Consider the following 16450-nt stretch of genomic DNA (forward strand, 5'->3'; position numbering starts at 1 on the left):
TGAGAAGTGTTTGGATATATAAGAAGGAAAAAGTATAAAGGCTGTGTGTAATCTTCAGGGATGGAAACTATTTCTTAAAGCCTTAATTGGGGACGGCTCTTAGGTAGACTTAGACTTTAAAAAAGCATAGCACTGGGTGTATATTAAACTCTCAACCATCTGTCACTTCTCCCCCCACCCCCCCAGATTGGTTCATTAAAAATCCTGAAGGAAATCAGTCATAATCCTCAAATCAGACGTAATATTGTTGACCTTGGGGGCCTACCAATTATGGTTAATATACTTGATTCTTCACACAAGAGTCTTAAGTGTTTGGCAGCTGAGACGATAGCAAATGTTGCCAAGTTCAAGAGAGCCCGTCGAGCAGTGAGACAGCACGGAGGCATTACCAAGCTGGTGAGTACCACCATTACCACCTTCAGATACTAGCAGACACTTACACAGTCCTTCCTTCTGGTCTTATCTGATGCTCTGTGCATCTAGTCATCATGATGCGTGACGACTAGAGTCTTTTGTTTGTAACATGTTTTTTAAGAATGATATAAATATATTTACTTTAGCAAGGGTCATAAAATAGTGTTCGAATCTCAATTTTCCTTTCTTTTTTTCCCCTTAATTAATTTATTTACTTTACATCTGATCACAGCTTCCTCCCTCCTCTCCTCCCAGTCCCACCTTCACACACCCCATCTCTCTTCCCTTATCTTAGAAGGGACAACCCCCTATGGGTATCAGCCCCTTCTGGCACATCAAGCTGCAGCAGAATAAGGTTCATCCTCTCTCACTGAAACCAGACCAGGCAGCCCAGCTAGGAGAAAGGGATCCAAAGGGAGGCAACAGAGTCAGGGTCAGCCTCCACTCCATTTGTTGGGGGACCCTCATGCTGCACAACTGCTACATGTGTTGGGGGCCTAGGTCCAGCTCATGCATGCTCTTTGGTTGATGGTTCAGTTTATGGACTTTGTGGGTCTTTGTAGATTGACTTTGTAGGTCTTTTTGTGGAGTCCTTGACCCCCTGTGGTCCCCTCAATCCTTCCTCACACTCTCCCACAAGACTCCCTGAGCTCTGCCTAATGTTTAGCTATGGGTTTCTGCTTCTATTACCATTAGCTTCTGGATGAAGCCTCTCAGAGGACAGTTATGCTAGGTTCCTGTCTTCAAGAATATCATAATATCATTAGGTGTTAGGGGTTGCTCTCCCATGAGATGGGTCTAAAAGTTGGGCCAGTCATTGGTTGACCATTTCCTCAATCTCTGCTCTATTTTTATTCCTGCACATCTTGTAGGCAGAACAAATTTTGGGTCAAAGGTTTTATGAGTGGGTTGATGTCTCCTTCTTTCCACTAGAAGTCCCACCTGCCCCTATATTTCCACTGCTAGAAAGTCTCAGGTAGGGTCACCTCCACAGCCCTCAGGTCTGCCAATTGCCCCATGAACTACATTTCCCAGCCCACAGCTCAACTTTCAAATAAAAGGAATTTAAAAAATATTGTCACCCATGGCACTGGCTAGAATCCACTGCAAGGGTAGAGAAAAGGGAAAGTGCTAATACCAAGGCATCGTTGTAGCTCAATGATAGAATGATGCCCATTATGGGAGAGGGCCTGGGCTTGATTCCTGGGATGATGGAGAGATTCTGTGGATGTAGAAGTGTGGTGAGGATAAGAGCTGGCAGAGAACAGGGCACGGGGAGGAGAAAGGATGAGGTTTGTGGTAGGAGGTGGTCTCAGGAGCCCTAGCATCTAATGAGCTCGTGCACAATAGGACTCTCCTCCATGGGCACAGTCAGACTGCATTGTCAGTTAGAGAACAAGTGGAGAACAGCCTTGGTGTGGATAGTTTTCACCCAGTTAATGTTTGTTGTGTCCCTCTGAAAAGTGTCTGTGTTCAGCAGCTGCATCGTGTTTTTAGAAGATTGAGGGCAAAAGGGGACTAGACATTGTTTAATAGTATATAAAATCTTAACAGGATCAAATTATTGATATTTATGTCAAAAATTTAAAGAACTGACCACCACACAGAAATCTACATACACAATTAGAAATGTATACTAGGAATATATACAAAGAGTTGGTCACAGAGGTATCTTGTGACTGCTGAGTTTTCAGGGGAAAGCTGTAGAAATGAAGAAAATTATGAATTTCCACTTACATTTTTCAACTTGTCTTCTGTGTATAAGACTTACCTTAGTCATCAGGAAAAATGATTATTTCAGTAACGACCATCAAAAGGAAAAGCATGTGCTCAATCTCTTGTCCCTTCATCAAAGACCTTAGAAAAGTAAGTGCTGGGGACAGGGTGATAGCTAGGTGGTTAGGAGTACTTGTCACCAACCTTGCAACCTTGGTTTAATCCTGGAATACACATGGTGGGAGGGGAGCACCAACATGTTGTCCTTTGACCTGCGAATATGCACTGACACACATGTGCATGTGCACACACAAAGAGGCGGGGTGGGGGGAGGAAGAGGAAGAGAGATGGGAGGGCAGGAGAAGAAATGGAATTATAATTAAAACTTTAAAAAGTAAATGCAGTGATGATCTCAGCACCCATGTTAAGCTGGACAGGCTCATGTACATCTGTCCTCCTGGCACTCATATGGTGAGATAGATATGAGGAGAGGAAAATCTCCAGAAGCTCTTAGACCAATAGCTGATCCACACTGTAGGGTACAAGAAACCATGCCTTGAACCAGACAAGTGAAAATTGACAAGAGATTATCCTCTGACCTCTGAAATGTATCATGTAACACTCCTACCTGCAGTTATAGATGAACTCACAAGTGTGTGCACGTACACACACACACATACACATATACACATGTGCACACACACACCATATACCACATATCAAACGTACACACATTTAAATGTTGAAAGAGGTTCAATAATTACTAAGTTTTAAATTATGAGATAGACTGATATAGCTATACATGAAAATAACTCCCATAAATTATAAGAACAAAAAGATAAATGCAAAGTGGGATCTTTGAATCTCACATTACATTTGCGAACCTCATATTTATCCAATTGCACTAACCTAAGAAGATAATGATGCTTATTTTATTTTGATTGGAACAGCAGGAAAATTAGGTATAGGAATGGTCAGTAATGTGGCAGTGTGTGTGTGGGGTACAGACAGAAATAAATATACATCTGTACCATGAGGCTGCCACAGTTGAGTAGTGGTAAATGTCAGACAGGAAGAACATAGCTCTCTAAAGTACTGTGCACGCATTAGCCATCTGGTTGAATCCAGCCAGTCCTGGGGATGATGGAGAAGTAAGGGGTTGGGGGTGGCGGGGAGGTGCTGTCAGTTGTTCTAGAAGTGGGAAGTCAGGCAAGGCTGGAGGGAGATGCTGCTTTACTGTTAAAGGTGTTTAGTAGACAGGCACACCAGGAGAGGCATTTCAGGAAGATGAGGCAAAGGCTGACACAGAGAATTTTAAAGTTGCTGCTAGTTTTATGTGGCTGAATCCATAGTAAGATGGCTGGATCAGAGACATGAAGACAGAAGGGTGTGCTGCTCACCATGGAACTGCATCCAAGGAGCTGGGGAGAGTGAAGAAGGTGGACTCCTGACCTTCAGGGGGAAAATGAGAATAACTGTTGCAGGGAGACTTTGCAGGGCTGTCTGCCCTGTGGTGATCTTAGAATTCTCTTTCTGCATGTGCTCTCTCTAGTAGTTCACAGCTGAAAGCTGTGGCTGTATTCGTTGTTTTCCCACCCTGTACTCCATTGTCCTTTGAGCCATAACTAAATTAAGAATTTGGAATTGAGATTTAGAGTCTGTTTAGGTGTTTAGTCTCCTAAATTTGGCATGGGTGTTTGTGATTGTGTGTGAATAATCACAGGATTTGGTTAACGAGGAAGAAGAAAGAGTAGATCTTATAGTGATCTTTAAAGATAGTGACCCAAGGAATAACAGATAACCTCTTCTGGGGAAGCCTGGCTTTAGTTCCTCCAAAGGGCACCCTGACTTACTGCTTTGTTCTAATGTTCTCATTGATTTGATCATTAAAAAGAAAGGAACACACTGGCAGTTTAATTTAATGGGTTCTGGCAGAGCTGTGGCCTCTCCTCCATGGTTTTGAGAGGCATAAGCCATTGAACTTGCTTTGTAAAATTTTCCTGGCTTTGGATAGCTTGGATTTCTGAAATACTGGCAGTGATAATGTGGGTTATAGTGGTGGTGGTGGTTGGTTGTTGGCTGTTAATGTTGTTATTGGTGGTGGTGGTGGTTGTTGGTTGTTGTTGTTGGTTGTTGTAGGTTGTTGTTGTTGGTTGTTGTTGTTAGTGGTGGTGGTGGTGATGGTGGTGGTTGGTGGTGGTGTTTGGTGGTTGTTGTTGTTGTTGTTGATTGGTTTTGTTGTGGTTGTTTGTTGTTGTTAGTTGTTATTGGTGATGGTTGGTGGTGGTTGTTATTGTTGTTGGTGGTGATGTTGTTGGTGGTGTTTGGTGGTTGTTGTTAGTGTTATTGTTGTTGGTTGGTTGTTGTTGGTTGGTTTTATTTGTGGTTGTTGGTTGTTGTTAGTGTTGTTTGTTGTTGTTTGTTGTTATTGTTATTGGTGATGGTTGGTGGTGGTTGTTTTGTTGGTTGGTGATGGTTGTTGGTTGTTGTTAGTTGTTATTGGTTGGTTGTTGGTTGTTATTGTTGTTGGTTGGTTTTTGTTGTTTGTTGTTGGTTGTTATTTGGTTGATGGTTGGTGGTTGTTGTTATTGTTGTTGTTTGGTTGTTGTTTGTTGTTTAGTTGTTATTGGTGATGGTTGGTGGTGGTTGTTATTGTTGTTGTTGGTGGTGGTTGTTGTTTGTTGTTAGTTGTTATTGGTGATGGTTGGTGGTGGTTGTTATTGTTGTTGTTGGTGGTGGTGGTGGTTGTTGTTGGTAGTGGTGGTAGTGGTGGTAGTGGTGGTGGTAGTAGTGGTAGTAGTGGTGGTGGTTGGTGGTGGCAGTAGAAGTAATGTACTGGCAGTGGTAGTAGTGGTAGTGGTAATGGAAAGATAATAGTAGTATTACTATTAGTGGTGGTAGTATTGGTGGTGATGGTGGTGATGGTAGTATGGTACTGTTACTTGTAAAGAGACTTTATCCTATGGTCTAGGCTAGATTCAAACTTACTGGCTTAGATTAGTCTTTGGTTCTCGATCCTGCCTCTGACTTCTGAGTGCTGAGATCATAAGTATGCACCATTATGCCTGATTTACAAAGAATAATATGAATTCTAGTGCTGCACTAAAAATTTACTATCTTAGTAAGTGTTTTCTCAAAGGAAGAAAGTATGAGATCCCCCAGACTCAGAGGAAAATGGTAAGGGATGAATGTTTTGTTTCTCTGTTTCCACTGCCTATACTTTAAACATACTGTTGAAAATAGGTTTACTTGTGACGGAGTTAATTATGTTAGGGTGAGTTTTACTTTTGACTGAGTTAATTATGGAGAATGGATTCACATTTATTTTAAAGACTTCTGTGTTTGGGCTGGTGGGATGGTTTGGTGAGTCAAGGCACTTGCTGCCAAGCCTGACACCCTGAGTTCAATCTTCAAAAGCCATGTCATGGAAGGAAATAACTGGTTCCTACAAGTTGTCCATTGACTTGCGCACATGTGTCTTGGTATGCACATGCCCGTACAGTTACACACATGCACACACATACAACACACATGTAAATAGCCTCAAATAATAAAAAATAAAAATGGAGGCCGTGCGCATTGTATACATCTATTTTCCTAGGTTGCTCTATTGGACTGTGGACAAAATTCATCAGAACCAGCTCAGCCAAGCCTGTATGAAACCAGGGACGTAGAAGTGGCTCGATGCGGGGCTTTGGCCCTCTGGAGCTGCAGTAAGAGTCACTCGAACAAGGAAGCCATTCGTAAAGCTGGGGGCATCCCCTTGTTGGCTCGGCTGCTGAAGACCTCGCATGAAAACATGCTCATCCCAGTGGTGGGAACACTGCAAGAATGTGCATCAGAGGTGCCCAAGCCATCCTGAGTTTTGTTTGTCCTTCCTTCTCTCCTCCTTTTCTTCCATCCATGGTTGTTCTGTATGTGTACACGTGTGCACACACGTGTGTGTGTGTGTGTGTGTGTGTGTGCGCGCGTGTGTTGGTGTGCATGCACATGTGTGCACTATTAAGTCAGAGTCTGATGTTGAACATCTTACTGGATTGCTCTCCACTTCATTTTCTGAGGCAGAGTTTCTTGCTGAAACTTGCTGCTTTCACTCGTCTAGCCAGCCAGCTTACCCTGGGAATCTCCTGCCCCTGCCTCCCAAGTGCCGAGATTATACATGGGCCTCTGCGCCCACCTGGTTTTTAACTGGGCACTGGTAACTGGAACTCTGTGCTTATGCTTGTGTGCTCAGCACTGAACTCTCCTGCCAGCCCACCTTTTCTGTCTTTAGTTAACAAAGTAAGCTTCAAGTTTGCCATGAAAGTTATGAAACCTTTTCCCCGAATGTCTTTTCTGTTTTAAAAGAGAGAATGGACATCAAATTAATAGTCCAGTAACTGAATCAGAACCTGTGACATGTTTCCAATGTTTCATGGTTATAGTCACGCTATACATTCATAAATATTTATGTTTCTATTTTTCCAGGAAAACTACCGAGCTGCCATCAAGGCAGAGAGGATCATAGAGAACCTCGTGAAGAACTTGAACAGCGAGAACGAGCAGCTGCAGGAGCATTGTGCCATGGCCATCTACCAGGTGGGGCTGGCTCTCTACACTGGGTCACCTTGCCCCATAGTTAGAGATGGCAGCATTTCCTTGCCCCGTAGTTAGAGACGGCAGCATTTCTAAACATGCAGTCCCTTCCTCCAGGAAGCTGTGTTACTTTTTGTACCATGTCTCAAATACCTGGCCGAAAAGGGAGAGGAAGGATGGATTTGAGCTCATCGTTACAGACCATGACGGTGAGATAGTGATTGTAGAGCAGCCAGGTTCATAGTACAGGGGACAGTGGTAGAGGCTGCTCTCATCAGTGTAGACAAGGAAGGAGGTGAGGGGACAGGAATAACACACTCTCCAAATACCCTATTAGCGACCCACTCCTTCCAGCTACTCCTCAGCTCCTGAAGGATCCCCAGATTTCTCTCAAGATAGTGCCACAAGCATGAACATACAGTAGAGGGCACAGCATGAGTCTCAGAGCCAAATTTTCGTGTCAGTGCTTGGGAATCTGCAGTTTTAGCAAGTTACTCCAGGGGTCTTCAAGACCTAATAGGGTGAGAACTGCTATACTGCAATGGTGACAGATTTACTCATGCATGTGCCAATGTGCCAACTAGTCTGATTGTTTACATTCTTTAAGATCTGTATCTCCTCCTCAGGGTAGCCAGGCTTTTGTAGCTCATTAGTATATGATGAACCGTGTTGCTTTACGCAGATTCTATTTGAAGACAGTGATTTCGGGAAATTTTTCTTTTACCTCTCTATGTGTGTGGGTTTATGCATACACAATTATGTGCATGCATGCTACTATGGTATGTGAATGTGTGTATATGCATTTTTGTTATGAGTTTGCTTACTTCAATATCCACTAACTTTGGGTGGGTTGTTTCCTAGAATATCAGAGCACAGATTAGAATTGTCAGGGATGAGGGTGACCTTGAAAGTAAATGTCTGGTTGTGGCCACACAATCTCTAACTAGAGTGTACTACTTGGGAAATACCTTTAAGGTGAGCATAGTGAGAGTGGACTCCAAACTATGTCAGAGATGTGGGGAATTATATTCATTTTCTAAGGCTTCTGCAGATAACCACAAACTGGGTGGCTTCAAAATGATTTTGTTTTCTAGAGTCTGGCATCTGGAAGTGGACGATCAAGGTTTATAACGGGTAGTTTCTTAAGAGACCTCTGTCCTTGGCTTGCAGTTAACTGTCTTTTCCCTGTGTCTCCATGCCATGTCAGTGTATGTCTGTACTGTAGCCTCTCTCAGGGAAAGGGCAGCTATCTTTTAGATGCTCATCCTAACCTCCTCTCACCTTTACATCCTCATCTCCACACGCGCGCGCGCGCGCGCACACACACACACACACACACACACACACAGTGCCATGAAGCCAGCTGCCCCACCATCAACCCTAGTGAGAATTTATTACCCTGATAATTATCAGGCCTCACTCCATGTTTGACCTTATAAGCTTTACCCTATAGCCCATGAGTATGTAGAGGAGGCATCTCCCAATACCCGTGTCCTGGCCAACTGTACATAGCCACACAAACCTTGCCCAAGAGACACTGGCTTTCTTCCCAGGGGCATAAATACCCCTTTTTCTCCCCCACCCCTATCCCATTAAACTGAATCAATTCTCTGAAGCTGTTCCCAGGTGTGTGTGTTCTATACCTGACTCACCACTGACCGAGATCCTGCCTGCTTCTACTCGCCTGGCTTAGCTTCTCTCCCTCCAGCCCAGCCCAATGTGCAAAGGTCCTGGCTACCCTTCTTCAGGAGAAGCAGAGCGGCAGACTCCAGCTGGCGATCTGTGACACAAGATCTTGGAAATCCCACTGGGTTCTCTCAACTCCGATGCAGGCTGTTATGTAACAGACGCAACTTGGATTGGAAAACTGTCATAGATGAGCCTCAGTGGCCAGCACTGAATGCTTGATGCCTGGATCTCTGACAGCCTTTGGTTTGACTTTTTGTGCAGTGTGCTGAAGATGAGGAAACCCGAGACTTGGTTAGACTGCATGGAGGCCTTAAACCCCTGGCCACTCTACTGAACAACACAGACAATAAAGAAAGATTAGCTGCTGTTACTGGGGCAATCTGGAAGTGCTCCATCAGCAAAGAGAATGTGATTAAGTAAGTGATTGAGCGGCATTTGATATTTCATAGTATTTTATAACAAAATATAATCAGGTGGTGTTTATAATGGCTTGACTTTGACTATAATCAATAATGTGCATCATTAATGTGGATTAGAAGGTAGGATGGAAAGATTATTAGGAAAGAGGCCTCTCCCCATCCTACTACCAGAAATTTTATGTTTAACAAGGGTTGACATGATCTTTCTGTGTGAATAGGCCACTCCATATATGAAAAGATACATACATTTAAAAATCTTATGTTCTCTATCAAAGTAATGAAGTCTTTGTAAGTAGAAGTATCCTACAGATCCTTCCTTAGCTATCACTTTTATTTATTCTCTCATACGTCACATCCTGCCCATGCTTTTGCTCCCTCTACTCTTCCTAATGCCCCCTCCCTCTACCTCAGATTCACTTCTCCATTTTCCTTCAGAAAAAAGTAGCCCTCCCAGAGATATTTTTAAAAATTATTTGTGTGTGCCCATGTGTATATAAGTGTATGTGCAGATGTATGGGCAGATGTGCATGCAAGTGTATGTAGATGTGTATGCAAGTGTCTGGGACCAGAAGAGGGAATTAGACATTTGATCTAGCATCACCTTTACCTATTCCTTCAAGTCAGGGCCCTGAGCTTGAGTTGACTTTCTTTTTTTTTTTAAATACCTTGCCTGGAAGCCAGCAATCCCTACTTAGATCCATGGCTGCTGATGGACACCACTCATTCAACTTGTTTGTGTGTGTTTGCATCCAAACTCTGGGCTTCTGATTGCATGGCAAACATTTTTAACTAACTGCTGAGCCATCTTTCCTCCCATAGTTTCCATTTGTAAAAGATAAAGGAGTCAGCTGAATGGCTACTAATGACTCTTAACTAACCTCTCTTAACTAACTACTCTTAAAGAGCTATGATTTCATTTAATTTTATTTTAATGTGTTTGCAAAGGTTTGGGGTGTTGGGAATCAAACCCAAGGCCTCGTGCTTGAAAAGTAAGCAGTCGGGGTTGGGGATATAGCTCAGTGGTAGAGCGCTTAACAAAGATGGGCAAGGCCCTGGGTTCTGTCCCCAGCTCCGGAAAAAAAACCAAAAAAAAAAAAAAAAAAAAAAAAAAAAAAGAAAAGTAAGCAGTCTACCACTGAGCTACATTCTTGGCCCTCATAGTTCTACCTTTGTTTTTAAACAAAGTATAGAATACTTATAATTTTTATTCATTTTGATTTTTAAGCCTTTCTTTGGGTCATTTTAGAATTAACATTTCATGAATATTTTGAGAAAACTGTTTTTCTATTTAGTATTTTCTTTTAGAAATTTGCTCATTCTAATAGAAGAAAACTTGCTTAAGAGTATTTGATGGAATTAGTAATAGATTAAATATAACCTCCATTAATATAAACTCTATTAATGGCAGCAATAAAATACATCTATATGTTAATACATAAACACTGATGAAATTTATAAGAAATGAGAAAAATGTTATATAAATAAAACAAATTGTCATGTATTGGTTTTTATACATGTTTCATTTGATTTATATACAAACTGAAAAACATCAAAGTAAAATGACATGAAGATAAATTCTAAAACATACTAGGTATTAAGAATGAAATAGTCTGAGAAGACCAATTAAAATGTTTTAATATTATACATTTATATAACATGTTTAGATCAAATAATTCACCCCTCTTCTTACCTCTCCAATTCCTTCTTTCTCCTCCTCTTTCTCCTCCCAACTTCACATGCTCTTTTTATTTCATAGAACACACTGCATCCATTTAGTGATACCTATCTGTGCATGAGTACAAGACCATTTACTGAGTAAGCATTGCCTTTTAGAACGTCATCCCTGAAAAGAAAGAACTCTTCCTCTCCCAGTAAACACCAATTGCCAATAGCTCCTCATATTGGGTTGGGACTTCACCAGCCCCTCCCTTGTCCATAATGACTGGTTTGATTGTATCCAAGTCTTGTGCATGAAGTCTCAGGCCATGTGAGTTCATGTATACAACTCACATGTTAGGTCCAGGAAGTACTGTTTCACAGTAGTCATCTGCTCCTTCTGTCTCTTGTGGTATTGCTGGCCCCTCTTTCGTGACGATATCTGAGGGGGAGTTAATTTAGACGTGAGTACTCCACAGTAACTTGTTCTGTGCTCACTGACCCGTGGTGGGTCTCTGCAACATCTATTGCAAAAGAAGCTTTTTGGATGAGATTGAGAGATGCGCTGATTTGTGGGTATAAACATTAAGACTTAAGAGTACAGTTGAATACCATGTTCATTTAGCAGAAAAATAGTCATTGGTTCTTGCCTTGAGCTATGACTATGTTATGGGATTTAGGCCTAGTTAACTTCAACTCCTCTTAACTTTCTGTTTAGAACCACATGGGCATCCTTGTGTTGGTCCTTATCTTAGTGCACCATTTTGAGCTTTTCTCTGTTCAGCATGCTGTTGGCTGTCGTTGTACATGTAACAATATAAACTATGTCCTTTATAGTTCTAGATCCTCCAGGAGTTTTATTATGAAGGGATATTGGCCTTTTCTGGACCTAATGAGATAATCACATGGTTTCTGTCTTTGAGTCTATGGTAAATTGAGATGACTGCTGTCCATAGATCAGGGCAGATCACTTCTAAAATCTGAGCTGCAGTAGCTTTACTGCTTGTTTTGAAACACAGTGAAGCTATGTACATATAGATTCACAGACACCAGATTCATATATGACTGTAGCTGTCTCAGAGGCTATCTAATGTCATGATCAAGAACACAGGTAGCTTGCAAATGGCTGGGTGTTGGTGCCAGCCTTACTACTTAACAAGCTTCAGACCAGCCATTTGATGGTGAAGGTTAAATAAGGTCTACTCGGTAAATTTGTTAATGTGGGTCAAATGAGCATTGAAAAAAATAGTACATTGCTAAATTAACATAAATAACTACTTAGTATGGCTTTTATTTTTCTGAGTATTTTTCCTGCTAACTTTGGACTGTAAACAGCCTTCTTTCTCTGAACTTAGGTTTCGAGAATACAAAGCCATTGAGACACTGGTGGGACTTTTGACTGATCAGCCTGAAGAAGTGCTCGTGAATGTGGTTGGGGCCTTGGGAGAATGCTGTCAAGAATATGAAAACCGGGTCCTAGTCCGGAAGTGTGGTGGCATCCAACCTCTCGTGAACCTCCTGGTTGGAATAAACCAAGCACTTCTTGTGAATGTCACAAAAGCTGTTGGTGCATGCGCAGTAGAACCAGAAAGTATGGCGTAAGTAGCTCTGGAGACAGGAAAATTTTACCTGTGAATGTTACCAGGGATGTCTGGATGGTTACAAAATTGTTTGTCACATAACTTATAATTTATGTGCACATATGATGGACACTGTGTCACCACATGAATATTCATGAGTTGCCAGAACATTATCTTGAAAGAGAAGTGGACCTGCATTGGGAATAGGTATAGGGATTTCCAGAAGCCAATAATCTACTTCTTTATGTGGAAATCATATGCAATCACCAAAATTTTTTCTCTGCTTTTTAGAGAGTAATTATGTTTCCATCTATAGTATCATATTTCTTATTTCTGCAAATTCAGAAAACATTTTTATTACCTATAAAGTGGCAAAGGAAATACCAAGGATTTTAAACTGTGATCTTAATCCTCGAATAAATTATTATAATTGAAAAATATTTGGGAAAAATGATTGTTTCTGAACATACATGAACTTTTTCTTTGTTGTTCTAACGGTAGTGTAGCATCAATTTACATGATGTGTGTATTTATCTAATATTACATAAAATCTAGAGGTGATATGATGTATACTGCTGGGTGTGCCCAGAGCACATTCAGATACTGTACCTCTAGATAAAAGGGACTTCTGCATCTGCATACTTGGATGTTTGTGGGAGATCCTGGAGCGAAGCCCAAGTAGAAACTAGAGGATAGCTATGTATCTTTCTTTATATATACTTTATATATAATACTTACCTACCTATATTAACCTATGTATATATTTATGTATACATATACCTACCTACCTTCCTACCTACCTACCTGTCTATGAGAGCTTATTGTAAGGGGTTGGTTACTGTAATTGTGAAGCTTGGTGAGTTTCAAATCTAATAGAGGTTAGATTACACTGTGCTCGTAGAATTCTTTCTGTGTAGTGAAGGTCAGTTGATAGCCATGTGTGTGATGAGGGGTGATCTGTTTTCAGCCCTTAAGTGCTAATCTCATGAAAAATATCTTTCATAGAAATATATGTTGCATAAGATTTGTCGAACATGCGGGAACTGAAGCCCAACCAGCTTGACACATACATTTCAGCATGATAAGCTCATTCCTCGTTAGTTTGGCACCAATATGTGTGTCTTTAAGCCATATTTAAGTTGTAGATAGATACAATAAGCAGGTGTTGCTTTTGTCCTGTTTGATTCCCCACCACATGAACAGCTGGAAGTGTGTCAATCATCTTCACAGAGCTCGGTAGCAGCTGTTTCTTCTTCTATCTCTGAGCTTAATGACAATGTAAAGTGGACAGAACTTAGATACAAGGATATAAAGTTAGCAAAACTTGTGTTATGAAATGAAGTGGATAAAGGAGAGGGAAGGTAATACATAATCCTCTGTAAAACATTTGAAACAAAATAAGGATGAAATCTTCATGACAGTTGCAGTCCTTATTGCTGCTGGTCACATGACCACTTCTCCTACTATAAGCTTTCCCTGCTACCTTGATCAAGCACATCACCGGGCGGTGGTTCTTAATCTGTTGAGTGACTTAAATTTATGTTTCTAAGGGGTCTGGGGCCTTAGGGGTTACCTTACTTTCTATTGTCATGGTAAGATACCACAACCAAAACAATGTGTAGAAGAAAAAGTTTATTTGAGGCTTTTAGTTTCAGAGGGTGAGTTCATGACCATTATACCAGTGAACATGGGAGCAGACAGGCAGGCATGGTGCTGAGGGTAGCTGAGAGTTTATATCTCTACTCACCAGCATGAAGCAGAAAGACAGTGAGATATTTGAGAATGGCATGAGCTTATGAATGACCCATAGTGACACACTTCCTTCAACAAGACCACACAGCTCCTAATCCTGCCCAAACAGTTCCACCAAGTAGGGGCCAAGCATTCAAATATATAACTCTATGGAGGCCATTCTCATTCAAACCCCCAGAGCAGTTTTGACTGGATTGAGTTGCTGTTGTTTTCCATTGGTTTTAATCACAGATTATGGCAATACTGAGCTGAGTCAGGGGATCTTCCTGTATTTTAGACATAGGCTTTCTTCCATCTCTAGTCTCACCCTGATGGCTCCTTGATTGGTAATCAGTGATAATCACAGTGATGTCACTTCCTTCCCTCCATCATTGGTTGAGTGATTCACAAGTCATTTGGTGGTAACTATTGTCTTGGTGAATATACAGGATTTTGTTTACATAGATCAGAGCCTGTTCTTAGGGGGGACCCCAAGCACCTCATTCTTGATGATTCTAACAAGCCATTTCCAGTTCACTGTTTCAACCGTGCACCACCAGACTTCTCTTGATGATGTAGTTGTCTACTTTTTAGTCAAATCCATTGAAAAAAAGGTCAGAGAAATTAGCTTCATTCTGATTTTTGGAGACTCTAAGTTTGGAAAATGAAAAAAAAAAAAACAACCCTGTGCTTAAATAACCTCCTTAATTGAGATTTGGAGAAAAACAAGTGAAAAATTAAGATACAGATATGCCAATAAATAGGTCTATTAGTCAATCTACAAAACTCTAAAACTCTTAAACAGTTGACTTATGGTAAGGGCTATAAAAACTACCAAGGAGTAAAACCTAAAAATAAAATATATCTCCCCAAGCAAGGAAATTGTCAGAGCTACAGATCTGAAAGTGGGAGACACCTCTGCCAAATTATTATTATTATATGAATTATTGAATTGAAAGTAACATTCTGAAGCTTCCACATCTCTTTACTTCCACTAAATCCTGTGCTTGTCCAATGCACAGACAACATTGTTTTTTTTATAGAGAGTAGATTTGGGAAGTGAATGGCTTCAGAAATGTACACTTCTCTTCTGGGTACCCAGTTATGCATTATAAGACATCAAGAGAAATGGCGTTAGGAGAGTCATGTGGCAAATCATTTGATGTAGTGTTGGGGACACTGACGGAAAGGATGTGGAGACAGTGACTATCAGATTGCAGCAGCTTGAAGCTCTCAATTTAGTAGTACACCAGATTAACTGTTCAGAACTGGATAGAGATGTGTTCTGTAAGCAAACCGAAAGGACTGTTTTATGTGAGGAAACTATCACAATGGCTAGCAGATACATTCAGATAAATAATTTCGCTGCATCCACAGAATTCAAAAAGTTTTGCAAAAAAAATGCATAGACCATTTTAAGAATCAGGTGGTTAGAGAATAGAGAGAATGGGGGCCGGGAGATGGCCCAGTGCATGATGCGTTGCTGTAGAAGGATGAACATTTGTGTTTGCATCCCCAGCACATACTAAAGAGCCAGGGTTGGTGGTCCCTGTAATCTCAGCAGTGGGAGGTGAAGATGGGAGGATCCTAGGTCTCACTGACCAATAAGTCATGATCAATGACTTATTTGTTATGCATAGAAGGGACGAAGTCAATTTGCCTATCATGATCTCCAGTTTCACTGAAGGACTTTGTCTCAAAAGAAAATAAGGTAAAGAATGGTAGAGGAAGATACCTAGCATCCACCTCAGGGTTCTCCTTATGCCACATGGGTGTGTACTATGAGGACCCAAGTTCATTCCAGAGCACACAATTTATAAAGCTTGGAACAGTGGCGTTGGCTTGTAATCCAGTGCTGGGAGGCAGAGACAGGTGAGTCCCTAGACTCTCAGGGTGGCCAGTCTAGACTACTTGCCAAGATGCAGGCCATTAAGAAAGCTCATCTCAATAAAACATGCTAAGTATCAGAGGAACAACACCTAAACTTGGCCTCTGGCCTCCACGTGCACAAGCACACATGAACATGCCCACATGTACACATAAAAGAGAACCAAAGGAAATAGAAAGGGCTTAGGACACAGCTCAGTTGATAAAGTGATTGCCCTGAAATCATGAGTATCTGAATTCCAACCTCAGAGTCTGCATATAAACCCAGGTGTCATAGCACACATTTGAAATCTCAGCCGTTGAGACAGGCAGCTCCCAGAGACTCCCTGTCTAGCCAGCAAGGTCTGGGAAAGTGAGAGGCCCTGTATCCATAAGCAAAGTAGATGGAGTCCTGTAGAATAACATTTTAGGTTGACTTCTGGCCTCCACACACATGTGCACACAGGTACTTAAGCACACTCACACACATACATATAGACATACATATGTATACACACACACATGCACAAAATAAAAAGAGAACAGTGTTAAACTAAAAATTGGACAGAAAGGGAATACAATAATAACAGAATAGTTAGGAATGTGCCCTCTATAAAATGAATAAAAGTGATAGTCAAATGCAAGGAGATAATTGTGTTCAAGTTGGAAGCCACTGGAACACAGTCTTGGGCTGGAAGATGGCTCAGTGGTTATATCCCTGCTGTGCAAGCATGGGTGTCTGAGTTCTGATAGCCAACACTATGTAACACAAAGCTGAGTGAGGCAGCATGCAGCTGTGTCCCC

The 16450-nt window shown here is 41.3% G+C and overlaps 1 protein-coding gene across 2 annotated transcripts in view; it reads left to right on the forward strand.

Annotated features, from left to right (window-relative positions):
* Armc4 (armadillo repeat containing 4) overlaps positions 1-16450 on the forward strand; it is a 166874-nt gene that overhangs the window by 49260 nt on the left and 101164 nt on the right. For both annotated transcript variants that reach the window (XM_032884509.1, XM_032884508.1), the window contains 5 exons: positions 187-396; positions 5732-5974; positions 6598-6708; positions 8656-8810; positions 11825-12067. In XM_032884509.1, the coding sequence (XP_032740400.1) occupies positions 187-396; positions 5732-5974; positions 6598-6708; positions 8656-8810; positions 11825-12067 (962 nt within the window). The remainder of the gene's footprint in view (positions 1-186; positions 397-5731; positions 5975-6597; positions 6709-8655; positions 8811-11824; positions 12068-16450) is intronic.

The sequence above is a fragment of the Rattus rattus genome, chromosome 14, assembly GCF_011064425.1.
Source record: "Rattus rattus isolate New Zealand chromosome 14, Rrattus_CSIRO_v1, whole genome shotgun sequence".
NCBI lineage: Eukaryota > Metazoa > Chordata > Mammalia > Rodentia > Muridae > Rattus > Rattus rattus.